Raw genomic sequence first — 12,042 nt, 5'->3', positions numbered from 1 at the left:
GGTTCCAATAAGAAATGGTGCATCTAAGTTATTGTTCTTATTGGAACATTGAGGTTAGTCTGGCCTCTGATTGATACATGGCTAGATTTACCTTGCTGCACCTTCTCTGTGAGTGACTGCAGTGTGACCTGGAGGAATGAGTCCCCTAGACAGGGGAGGGGGGGAAGCAAATGAGTACAAAACAAATCTGGTCTATTTCTTGTTTTGATCCACTCCATCTATCTTTTACATCTTTGGCTGGCAGCAGACGGTGCAGAAGGACTGCAAGCCATCCACATCTCTTGGCTGCTCGGCAGAAGACAGTGCAATACGACTGCTAGCCATCCTCATCTCTTGCCTGCCCGGCAGAAGATGGTGCAATATGACTGCTAGCCATCCCCATCTCTTGCCTGCCCGGCAGAAGATGGTACAGTACGACTGCTAGCAATCCGTATTGCCTGCCTGCTCACCATAAGACGGTTCAATAGGACTGACTGCAGGACTAAAGAGAATGACCTGGTCAAGTCACTCCAAACTTAGTCCCTGCGCCCATGTCTGTCCAGGCGCTCCCGGCCGACGCGGCCAGGAGCACCTCAGACATGACGATGACGGCTACCAGTCATATTGCACCGTCTGCTGCCAGAAGGCAATGGGTTGCTGCTACTGTGTAGCAATGCAGTACCGTGTCTGCCAGCACCCAGGAGACATACTGTGACGGTTACCTGAGCGGGCTCCATGCTTGCCGTGGTATGGCGTCTGCACAGGTAACTCAGGAAAAAAGGCGCGAAACGATTGTCTGCCCTTGCTTTCACAGAGGGAGGGAGGGAACGGGGGCCTGATGATATGTACCCAGACAATGTTTTAGCCCCATCAGGCATTGGGATCTCAACCCAGAATTCCAATGGGCAGCGGAGACTGGGGGAACTGTGGGATAGCCACCCACAGTGCAAAACTCCGGAAGTTGACGCTAGCCTCGGTACTGTGGAAGCACTCCGCCAAGTTACTGCACTTAATGCACTTAGAGCATTTTCGGTGGGGACACACACACTCGAATATATAAAACCAATTTCTAAAAAAACGACTTCTATAAATTCGACCTGATTTTGTAGTGTAGACATACCCTTAGTGAGCTTCAGAAAGAACGATATACAAGCTTGTCCACAGGAGACAGGTCGCTGTAGTGCAGAGGGGGAGAGGCATCAAAGGTGGGCAGATAGGGGATCATGTTAGCTCTGAGGTAAGTTTTAGGGGATCGCCACACCCAGAAATAAGGGGGAAATAGTGTTATGAATTTATGAGGCAATTGTTTTTCTATTCTTCCCAATGGCTACTCTCCCAATTCTCATTTTACTGAGAATTATTTTTTATTATTTCTTCATGCTTCACCTCCCTCCATTTCCTTCTGGAAGAATATTGCATCCTAACAAGGGTGCTGTCTACTTAAATGTTGGCAACAGTTGTTTTTATTAGTTTTGGTCAAATACCCTTAGATATCACAATGACGGTCACAATATAAATTAATTAAATATTAACTCTGCCAAAAAAAACCCCTTGAAATAAATAATAATATTAGCACTTATACTGCATGTTTCATACAAGAATTTCAAAGCACTTCAGATATATTCATTGATAAAGCCTCACATCACCCTCCTTTAATGCTGTCCATCCTTTTAACAGAAGGATAACCTAAGGCTCAAATAAATTCAGTCTTTTCCCTAGTGCCAAGTATCAGATCAGTGGTAGACCTAAGACTAGGACTCCTGACTCATGCTTAATTCACTAGTCAACAGCTGCAATATGTTTGACTACACCTGTACTAAGGAGTGAATGGGAGACTTGGAGACAGCTCTCCAGCAGTATGTCATATTTTTAAAGGTAATAGGGCAACAGTTTGACTAATCTTTATTTCCAAGTTTAATTCATTGATACATTTTTGCAAGATTTTATTAAAGTTATGGGTAATTCATTCATAATATCACTAAACTTTGGAAAGCTTTGGATTAAAACAAATGGCTCTGAATTTCTGTGTTGTTAGCTTGCACTATAAATATTCATTTTATATGCATTGATTAATAATCTTGTATTATTCTTTCACAAAAATGTTTCCTATTATAGTTCTAAAAATACAAGGACATGTTCCATATTACCTGTATTCTCTTATCATTGGCTTCCATTCTTTCTGTAAGGATTGATAATCTATGAGTAAGTTCCCCTCTCTCTGCAAGATTCGTGTCTTCTGAAAGTTTCTGCAATACTTGCAAGGCATCTTTAGTCTTTAACAGCTCTGCTTCAACTTCTCTAAGCTTCCTGGATGTATTTCGCTCCTGTTCCTGAGACTTCCTAAGGAGTCCCCTTAGAGATCTTACCTCACTATAATGTTTTGCTATAATATCAGGCAAGTTATTCTCCGCATTTTCATATTTACCTATTGCTTTCAAGTGCCGATACTGAAGCTGTTTCAGAAGCTGGTTTTCTAAGTTTGATGCTTCCAGTTTATGCTGGAGGTCAGACAGTTCATTTTTCAGCTCTTTAATTTTGTGAAGTCTTGCAGATAATATACGTTGAGCCGTAGCATCTTTTTTCTGGGAAATCATATTATTCTGAGTACTTAAAAATGAAGTATTCTGGAATTGCATCTTCTTAGGTGGCAACTTCTTGCCTCCTGCATTCAGACCAAAACAAACTAATAGTGACTTACATATCATTTAATGGTACAGAAAGCAAAATCAGTACATATCTTTACTCATAACTAGTTATCCTAAGCTACTTAAAGGCAGTATGTATCGCACAGTGTTCAAAATCTGTACTAAAATTTCACTGTTCAAATATTTTGTGCTGATACATCTATAGCATGGATTTTTCCTGGCAGCATTTGACCACAACTAAAGCCAGGTCCATATGAGGTCCAAAGGTTCCGTCACTTCCTCATTCTATTGACCACTGTCTTCCTGCAGGAACCATCTTCACTCTAGATAGCCTTAGTGCTAATATTCCAGCAACAGCTTTCTCTGAGACAAATTAGGCTTTCTCTGAGGCTGGTAGGATGTGCTTACAGAACAGTCTCCCCAGAGCCACCTAAAATAAAGTTTGTCTCTCAGTAATTTATTGAAGTCAGTGTGTGTTTTGTCAGAGGATTAGGTTGTACGGGCCTGATCCAATTCCCTATTCCCCAATGACTTCAGTGGAGTTGGATATGGCCCTAGATTAGGAAAATTCAATTCATGATGAAGAAGGAAGAAAACAATAACTTACTGCAAAAATTCAGAAAACAAAGTGATGGTAATAACACATTTCCTAACACACCTGCATCTAGGAATTCTGTACCAATTGTATCACTTTAAAACCATTTTTTGATTTGAACTAAATCAAAAATAGCTTAGAAACACAAATGTAGTGTTGTTTAAATTATCAGGCATTTAGAATAGTTATACAGTTTTCCATTCTATATACTGTATTTGATAAATATTCTTGACAGCCTGAAATTCTAAGGGTACCACTACTAAGCATCAATGTCCCTTTCTGAAGTATAACTGAAAATTTAAAGGGTTGGGACTATAAGTCTGACTGTTTTCCTTGCTTTTATGCATACATTCAATTTCATAGTAACTCTAAGGCATTCCAGGAAGTGCATTTCTAGAGAATTAGTATTATAATTTATATAGCACCCAAAATCTCCTAGCCATTTTAAAGATAAATATGCATTCAGGGTCCCTGCCTTGAACAGCTGGCAATCTAAGAGCCAGGTCCTGTGAAGCACCCCTGTTGAACTCAGTGGGAGTTCTGGATATGAACTATTTACAAGAACAGGCTTTAAGTAGAAAACATAATAGATTCACGGATTCCAGGGCCAGCCCACAACATTTTGGCACCTGAGGTGGCAAGCTCAAATGACGCCCCCATGCCCCCTCACTTGGGCCAAAACTCTGGGTCCTATTGGGCTCCCCCCACAGTCTAGCACCTGAGGCAGCCGCTGCAGTTCACCTCATGGTAAGGCCAAACCTGACGGATTCATAGATTCATAGATTCATAGATATTTAGGTCAGAAGGGACCATTATGATCATCTAGTCTGACCTCCTGCACAACGCAGGCCACAGAATTTCACCCACCACTCCTACAAAAAAAACCTCACACCTATATCTGTGCTATTGAAGTCCTCAAATTGTAGTTTAAAGACCTCAAGGAGCAGAGAATCCTCCAGCAAGTGACCCGTGCCCCATGCTACAGAGGAAGGCGAAAAACCTCCAGGGCCTCTTCCAATCTGCCCTAGAGGAAAATTCCTTCCCGACCCCAAATATGGCGATCAGCTAAACCCTGAGCATATGGGCAAGATTCATCAGCCAGATACTACAGAAAATTCTTTCCCAGGTAACTTGGATCTTACCCCATCTAAAACCCATCACAGGCCATTGGGCCTATTTACCATGAATATTTAATTACCAAAACCATGTTATCCCATCATACCATCTCCTCCATAAACTTATCGAGTTTAATCTTAAAGCAAGATAGATCTTTTGCCCCCACTACTTCCCTCGGAAGGCTATTCCAAAACTTCACTCCTCTGATGGTTAGAAACCTTCGTCTAATTTCTAATCTAAATTTCCTAGTGGCCAGTTTATATCCATTTGTTCTTGTGTCCACATTGGTACTGAGTTTAAATAATTCCTCTCCCTCTCTGGTATTTATCCCTCTGATATATTTATAGAGAGCAATCATATCTCCCCTCAGTCTTCTTTTAGTTAGGCTAAACAAGCCAAGCTCCCTGAGTCTCCTTTCATAAGACAAGTTTTCCATTCCTCGGATCATCCTAGTAGCCCTTCTCTGTACCTGTTCCAGTTTGAATTCATCCTTCTTAAACATGGGAGACCAGAACTGCACACAGTACTCCAGGTGAGGTCTCACCAGTGCCTTATATAACGGTACTAAAACCTCCTTATCCCTACTGGAAATACCTCTCCTGATGCATCCCAAGACGACATTAGCTTTTTTCACAGCCATATCACATTGGCAGCTCATAGTCATCCTATGATCAACCAATACTCCAAGGTCCTTTTCCTCCTCCGTTACTTCTAGTTGATGCGTCCCTAGCTTATAACTAAAATTCTTGTTATTAATCCCTAAATGCATGACCTTACACTTCTCACTATTAAATTTCATCCTATTCCTATTACTCCAGTTTACAAGGTCATCCAGATCCTCCTGTAGGGTATCCCTGTCCTTCTCTAAATTAGCAATACCTCCCAGCTTTGTATCATCTGCAAACTTTAGTAGCACACTCCCACTTTTTGTGCCCAGGTCAGTAATAAAAAGATTAAATAAGATTGGTCCCAAAACCGATCCCTGAGGAACTCCACTGGTAACCTCCCTCCAACTTGACAGTTCACCTTTCAGTAGGACCCGTTGTAGTCTCCCCTTTAACCAATTCCCTATCCACCTTTCAATATTCCTATTGATGCCCATCTTATCCAATTTAACTAATAATTCCCCATGTGGCACCGTATCAAACGCCTTACTAAAATCTAAGTAAATTAGATCCACTGCGTTTCCTTTATCTAAAAAATCTGTTACTTTCTCAAAGAAGGAGATCAGGTTGGTTTGGCACGATCTACCTTTTGTAAAACCATGTTGTATTTTGTCCCATTTACCATTGACTTCAATGTCCTTAACTACCTTCTCCTTCAAAATTTTTTCCAAGACCTTGCATACTACAGATGTCAAACTAACAGGCCTATAATTACTTGGATCACTTTTTTTCCCTTTCTTAAAAATAGGAACTATGTTAGCAATCCTCCAATCATACGGTACAACCCCTGAGTTTACAGATTCATTAAAAATTCTTGCTAATGGGCTTGCAATTTCTTGTGCCAATTCTTTTAATATTCTTGGATGAAGATTATCTGGGCCCCCCGATTTAGTCCCATTAAGCTGTTTGAGTTTCGCTTCTACCTCAGATATGGTGATGTCTACCTCCATATCCTCATTCCCATTTATCATGCTACCATTATCCCTAAGATCCTCTTTAGTCTTATTAAAGACTGAGGCAAAGTATTTGTTTAGATATTGGGCCATGCCTAGATTATCCTTGACCTCCACTCCATCCTCAGTTTTTAGCGGTCCCACTTCTTCTTTCTTTGTTTTCTTCCTATTTATATGACTATAGAACCTTTTACTATTGGTTTTAATTCCCTTTGCAAGGTCCAACTCTACTTGACTTTTAGCCTGTCTCACTTTATCCCTACATATTCTGACCTCAATAAGGTAGCTTGCCTTACTGATCCCTCCCTTCTTCCACTCCCTATATGCTTTCTGCTTTTTCTTAATTACCTCTCTAAGATGCTTGCTCATCCAGCTTGGTCTACAACTCCTGCCTATGAATTTTTTCCCCTTTCTTGGGATGCAGGCTTCCGATAGCTTCTGCAGCTTTAATTTAAAATAATCCCAGGCCTCCTCTACCTTTAAACCCATAAATTCTTCAGTCCAATCCACTTCCCTAACTAATTTCCTTAATTTTTGAAAGTCAGCCCTTTTGAAATCAAAAACCTTAATTGCAGATTTATTTTTGTTAATCCTTCCATTCAGTTTGAACTGAATTAGCTCATGATCACTTGAGCCAAGATTATCCCCTACAACCATTTCCTCTATGAGGTCCTCATTACTCACCAAGACCAAATCTAAAATAGCATCCCCTCTAGTCGGTTCAGCAACTACTTGCTGAAGGAATCCATCAGCTATCGCATCTAGGAAAATCATAGATTCCAAGGCCAGAACGGACCATTGTGATCTTCTAGTCTGACCTCCTGTGTAACACAGGCCACAGAACTTCCCCAAAATAATTCCTAGAGCAGAGCTTTTAGAAAAATATTCAGTATTGATTTTAAAATTACCAGTGATGGAAAATCCACCACAATCCTTGGTAAATTGGTCCAGTGATTTATTACCCCTCACTGTTAAAAAATACGCTTTATTTCCAGCCTGAATTTGTCTGGCTTTAACTTCCAGACACTGGATCATGTTACAGATGAAGGTTGGGGAGGGGATTACGCAAACAAGTGATTACACAGTGAAGTTAGCTGGTGTCCTGTTAATTCCATGATTTTTCACTATAGTGTGTTCTAGTTTTATTTGTTTATTTTCTCTAGTCTGTCTTATTAACAATTCTTTGAGGGAAAGACTAGGTTTATGGGCCTTTTGGAAGAAGTATCTCAAAAGGAGGGGCTTGAAGGAGATAGAGGTGGAGGCATGATGGATGAGGTCATGGGAGTTGGGAATTCCAGTTGTATGGGGCTGCATGGAAGAAGGCTCAAAGGGTATGTCTACATTGCAATAAAAGACTCATGGCTGACTCATGTCAGCTGAATCAGGCTCGCAGGGTTAGGCCTGTGGGGCTATAAAATTGCAATGTAGACGTTCAGGCTCGGGCTGGACAAGTTTTGGGGACCCTGCAAGGGTCTTGGACAGGGGTAGGAGTTGGCCCCTGAGTTTTACAGTCACTTTGTGCACTTGAATGGTGGAAATTAAGGAAATCCATTTCCAGACATGAAAGTAAAAATGTGGGTTTGATGGGGGATATTTTCTTTATTGTTAGTGTTTACACAGAAGGAATATATTTTGTATAATATGGCTAATTCAATATTACATTGGCTGACAAATGAGACTGAAATAGACCTAAAACAACAAACTTATTTTTATTTTATGTGACATATTAAGACAAAAACTGTCAAGAATTGGGGATAGTACCAATCTTCATATGTATATTATTTAGCTATTGTCAAAAATCTAATTCATTAGTGGGGAAACAAGAACAATGTTCTTTTTACCTTTTGGCTGATCATTTTTCTTATTTTTCTTCTGTAGTTTCTTCTGTTTGGTTCCTGACAGTTCTAAATAATTGCTATTGCCAGCTGATTCCAAATAGTCAGTGAGAAAATCATCAGAGTAGTTAACATGAGAACTTTCACTTTCACATTCTCTACTGCACCTACTATAATCATTAATTCTGCTACTACTGCTGCTTCTGGTGCTCTTACTGGTCCTAGGAGATTCATTACTGCCTCTGCTTCTTGTGTAGCTTTCTGACTTACTATCTTCTGGCACTATAATACGGAGGAAACAGTCATCTAGGGCCATCATTGTGTTGCTAGTAGAGGACATCGTAAATGGGTTCCATGACCTATCAGGAGTGGAATGTTTGTCAGTTTATACACATAAACATGAAAAAACATAGTATTTATTTGCCTGTTCAAAAGTATATTTTCTCCTTAAGTCTAATAGAAACAGACAATTGTGTGGGCTGAAATAAGGCAATAATTTAGGGCTCATCTTCACTGCAACAATTAGTTCAAGTTACGGTTGCCACCTTTGTAATATTTAAAAAACGGACACTCCAGCAGGAGAGCTAGAACCTCCCCTTCCTCATCCTTGCCCCACATCTTCCCCCTGAAGACCTGTCCCTGCCCAACCCCTTCCCCCCAGGCTTCATCCCTTCCCTGCCTCTTCCCCTGAGGTCCCACTCCTTCCCTGCCCCATCCCCCTGAGGAAGCACCCCCATTTGCTCCTCTTTCCCCTTCCCCCCGTCGCTTGCTGCTCTTCCCCTCTCTCCCCCACCTCTGCCCGGGTTGGGAGGTACTTGCCTGCAGAGCCGGGGCTGGGAGCTGCAATACCCATAGAAGGCAGCCCCGGCTAAATAGTGGCTGGTGTAGGGTGATGACTCTGCGCCTCCCCGCCTCCCCGACCCGCAGTAACCGGACTTTGGGTGTCCAGTCAGTAGATCTGACCAGACATTGTCAGGTCCCCTTTTCAATAAGACTTTCTGATCGAAAACTGAGCACCTGGCCACTCTAGTTCAAGTTAGTACTCAGATTAATGCACTGGAGCTAGCCTAGCTCAAGTGCGACCACACTTCAAAACAAATGCCACCCGTCAGCCTCAAGGGATAGGGAAACTTGATGGGGCCATCAGTGAAAGAGCTTACCCTGAGTTATGGGTTATATGGTAGGAGCCCTGTAACTCCCACACTGGAAACAATTAAATTGCTGGTACAGGAGAGTATATGTGATGGGCAGATAGCACCCCTCCCCTGTATTTAAAATTTAATAAAAGTTGTGGCCTGCTACTTAAAATCCATCAATGTGTCTGTCCTCATTTCACCACTGTGTCCAACTCAACATTGGAGTTACAGAGTGATTTGTTTAGCAGCATAGAGTGACTGGAGAAGCTGTTGCTGAGTTGTAACTGGCCTTGTTGTAACCCTACTACATTACTAGTTCGAGCATTAGAAGCACTGGAGCTTCAACTCCCCAGGGCATGGCTATTCTGTATCTGGAAGGGAGCCTCCCAGTCCAGGTCCACACACTCATGCTAGCAGGGCTCATGTTAGCATTCTAAAAATAGCTTTGTAGACACTGCAGCTAGCCTGGAGTTTGGCCTCTGAAGCCTGGCAAGGGGCTTAAGAGCTCATGCTCCAGACTGAGCCACAATGTCAAAGCAATGTCTATACAGCTATTTCTATAGTGCTAGCACAAGCCCCGCAAGCATGAGTCTGTGGACCCGAGCCAGAAGGCTCATTCCCAGATGCAGTGTAGACATGCCCGGACAGGCCAGCTAGCTCAAGCTTAAAACACCATCTACTTCCAGCTAGAGATTTTTGTGTGTGGATGGGAATTGAGTTAGGGATAACGCTCGAGTTATAACTCAAGGCTAACTGTGCTGTGCAGACAAACCCTTAGATTCTAGAGAGAGAATATTATACATAATCTTTGTTATTTAAGAGCTTAACACCATATAGGCATATGTTCTCAGGAGTCTCAGAAGAGGGACAAAATTTAGTGTACCAGTCGGGGAGTTCATATTAAATAGTGAGGATAAAAAGAAATAATAAACTCTATTTTATTCAGAAAATAACATCAAACTAAGACATTTCCAGATTTATGAGTCCTTGACTTAGGTACATTTTCATGTGCTTTTGCCATATATTCAAAGAGGCGCAATTGCATTTGAAAATGTGTCCTTTCCTCCCTCCACTGGAGTTTTCGAGCAAAAGGAACTGTGAATTTTGGTGAGTTTTTCAGAAAATAGGGCAATTTTCATATTGATAACAAGACAGAAAATACCTGAGGGTATTTGTTTCTAAATATTTCACACACTTCTAGTTATTATTCACATGAGATCGGAACAACAAATCAGAGGATGTATAATTGCTTATTCACTGCATTTTACTTATTGGAGCTACTAGGAGCTAGCACAACAGATTAAGTTACACTTTCAGCAGTGCCATTTTTAAATTGTGATTCTTCGAAGGACTGCTTCCTGTGTGGGGTTCACCCTGCCTCCTCTTCACATCATATGAAACCTGTCAGGGGAATTCACCCCTGTGCAGGGACCTCTCCTCTCTCCCCACAAGGGATACCCTAATGCATGGGATATTCTGGGAGCAGATGGGGTGGGAAGAGTGGCAGGGGCAGTACTTTGCTGCCGTGATTCTGGGCCACTGCAATGATCCATAAGGGATCAGAAATCATCTTCTAGCCTAGGTATTAGGCAAGGGTCTACATTCGAACACGGTTTACAAACTCCGTTTCAACCATCATTTGGCCCCAGGCATCCAAAAGCAGCAAAAATAGGGGTGAGGAGTGGGGAGAGGGGAGAGATTAATTATGGTTTGAAGACAGTCGAAAGAAAGAACAGGACAGCACAGCCTGGGTGAGGAGGGTGTTACCATATGGTTCAGTGGGTCCCCCAATCAGCCAGTCCAAGGCCCAGGGCACCACCCGGCCGCCTCAGTCTGAAGAACAAATGGGCTTAGGGCAGGAATGGGATGGAGTTAGAACCTGGGACACCACAAGCCCTACAAGGGATGGAGATGCTGCCAGGAAGGTCAACCTTGTTGAGGGGCCCCCTGGAGCTCCTCTGCACCTCTCTCCTGCACAGATAGAGACCCCCTTCCCTCCCCGCACTGTCCCCCCTACTCTCCTGCCCCCCCACAGGTAAGCCCCCCCTTCTCTCCCCGCACTGCCCCCCCCCACTCCGCCGCCCCCCCACCCCGCACAGGAAGGGGCTCTCATCCCCTCGTTACCTGGCTCTCTCCACTGCCCTAGCGGGAGAAGCTGTTTTCATTTCTTTGTTGCTATGGGAACGGGGCACTCTGGCGCTGTGCATCCTGGGGCTTGTAGTTCAGTGTTCTCAGTGGGGGGGTTGTTGCTTCAGCCGCCTTCCTCTTCCTATTTCTGCTCGATCCCTCCCACACGCTCTCTCCTCTCCTCGCCTTCGCACCCTTTCCCCCCCCCCAGTCCCCGCTTTCTATATTCGGGAATAAATGCGCTCTGTGGTGTTTGCCTTGCTGCCCCCTACACCAGTTATCAGAGCCCCCAATATCCACCCACAGGGGTTGAAAGGGGAAGGCCACCCCGGATCTATTTTACAGTGAACAGCAGCAGTGATCGCTCCTGTTGCTCGCTCCATCAGATCCATGTAATAACCCCCAATGTCTGATGCCTTAGAAACACACCAGGCTCTCTTCTCGCTACAATCCCAGCAGTGTTATTATGCTGTAGGGAGCCTATGACTGAGGGGTGAAACACACACAGCAAAATCCTCCCTTACAGGCTATCCCAAAGAGAGAGGAGGCAATAACACACCCAGCCTTATTCTCAAGCTCCAGAGAAAGGAGGGGCTGAAATGAAATTAATTGAGCATATTAGGATAAAAAATATTAATGAAAAATTTAAATAGATATTTTACTCATATAATTATAAACATTGAAACAATTTTCTTCAAACCTGGGAATAAAAGGAATTGTGCCCCACTGCATAAACCTTGAATATGACGTTTTAAATCAATAGAAATTTGGGCCAGATCCTGTTCAATGGGAGTTTCAGGTACAGACTGCCTACAGGATCTTGCTCTTGATAGTTGGGTAATAAAAATGAGTAATGCACTGTTCATCATTTTGTCACAGTCCTGCAAGGTACTAAATGCCTTAATGGCCCCATCCTGTGAATACTGGTATGTTTAATAATTATTAGTGGCATGACTATTCATGATAGTTGGTACTATGACTTGTAGAAAAT

General features: G+C 42.7%; 1 protein-coding gene across 1 annotated transcript in view; it reads right to left on the bottom strand.

Moving 5' to 3' along the window:
* The window catches only part of LCA5L (lebercilin LCA5 like), a 33,444-nt gene extending 22,313 nt beyond the window's left edge, over positions 1 to 11,131 (bottom strand). The window contains exons 1-3 of the mRNA XM_077818346.1: positions 11,049 to 11,131; positions 7,795 to 8,147; positions 2,127 to 2,641 (exon numbers count right to left, since the gene is read on the bottom strand). Coding sequence (XP_077674472.1) covers positions 2,127 to 2,641; positions 7,795 to 8,147; positions 11,049 to 11,131 — 951 coding nt within the window. The remainder of the gene's footprint in view (positions 1 to 2,126; positions 2,642 to 7,794; positions 8,148 to 11,048) is intronic.
* Between the last annotated feature and the right edge of the window lie 911 nt (positions 11,132 to 12,042).

This window comes from Eretmochelys imbricata, chromosome 1 (assembly GCF_965152235.1).
Source record: "Eretmochelys imbricata isolate rEreImb1 chromosome 1, rEreImb1.hap1, whole genome shotgun sequence".
NCBI lineage: Eukaryota > Metazoa > Chordata > Testudines > Cheloniidae > Eretmochelys > Eretmochelys imbricata.
This window is presented reverse-complemented; position numbering and strand designations above follow the sequence as displayed.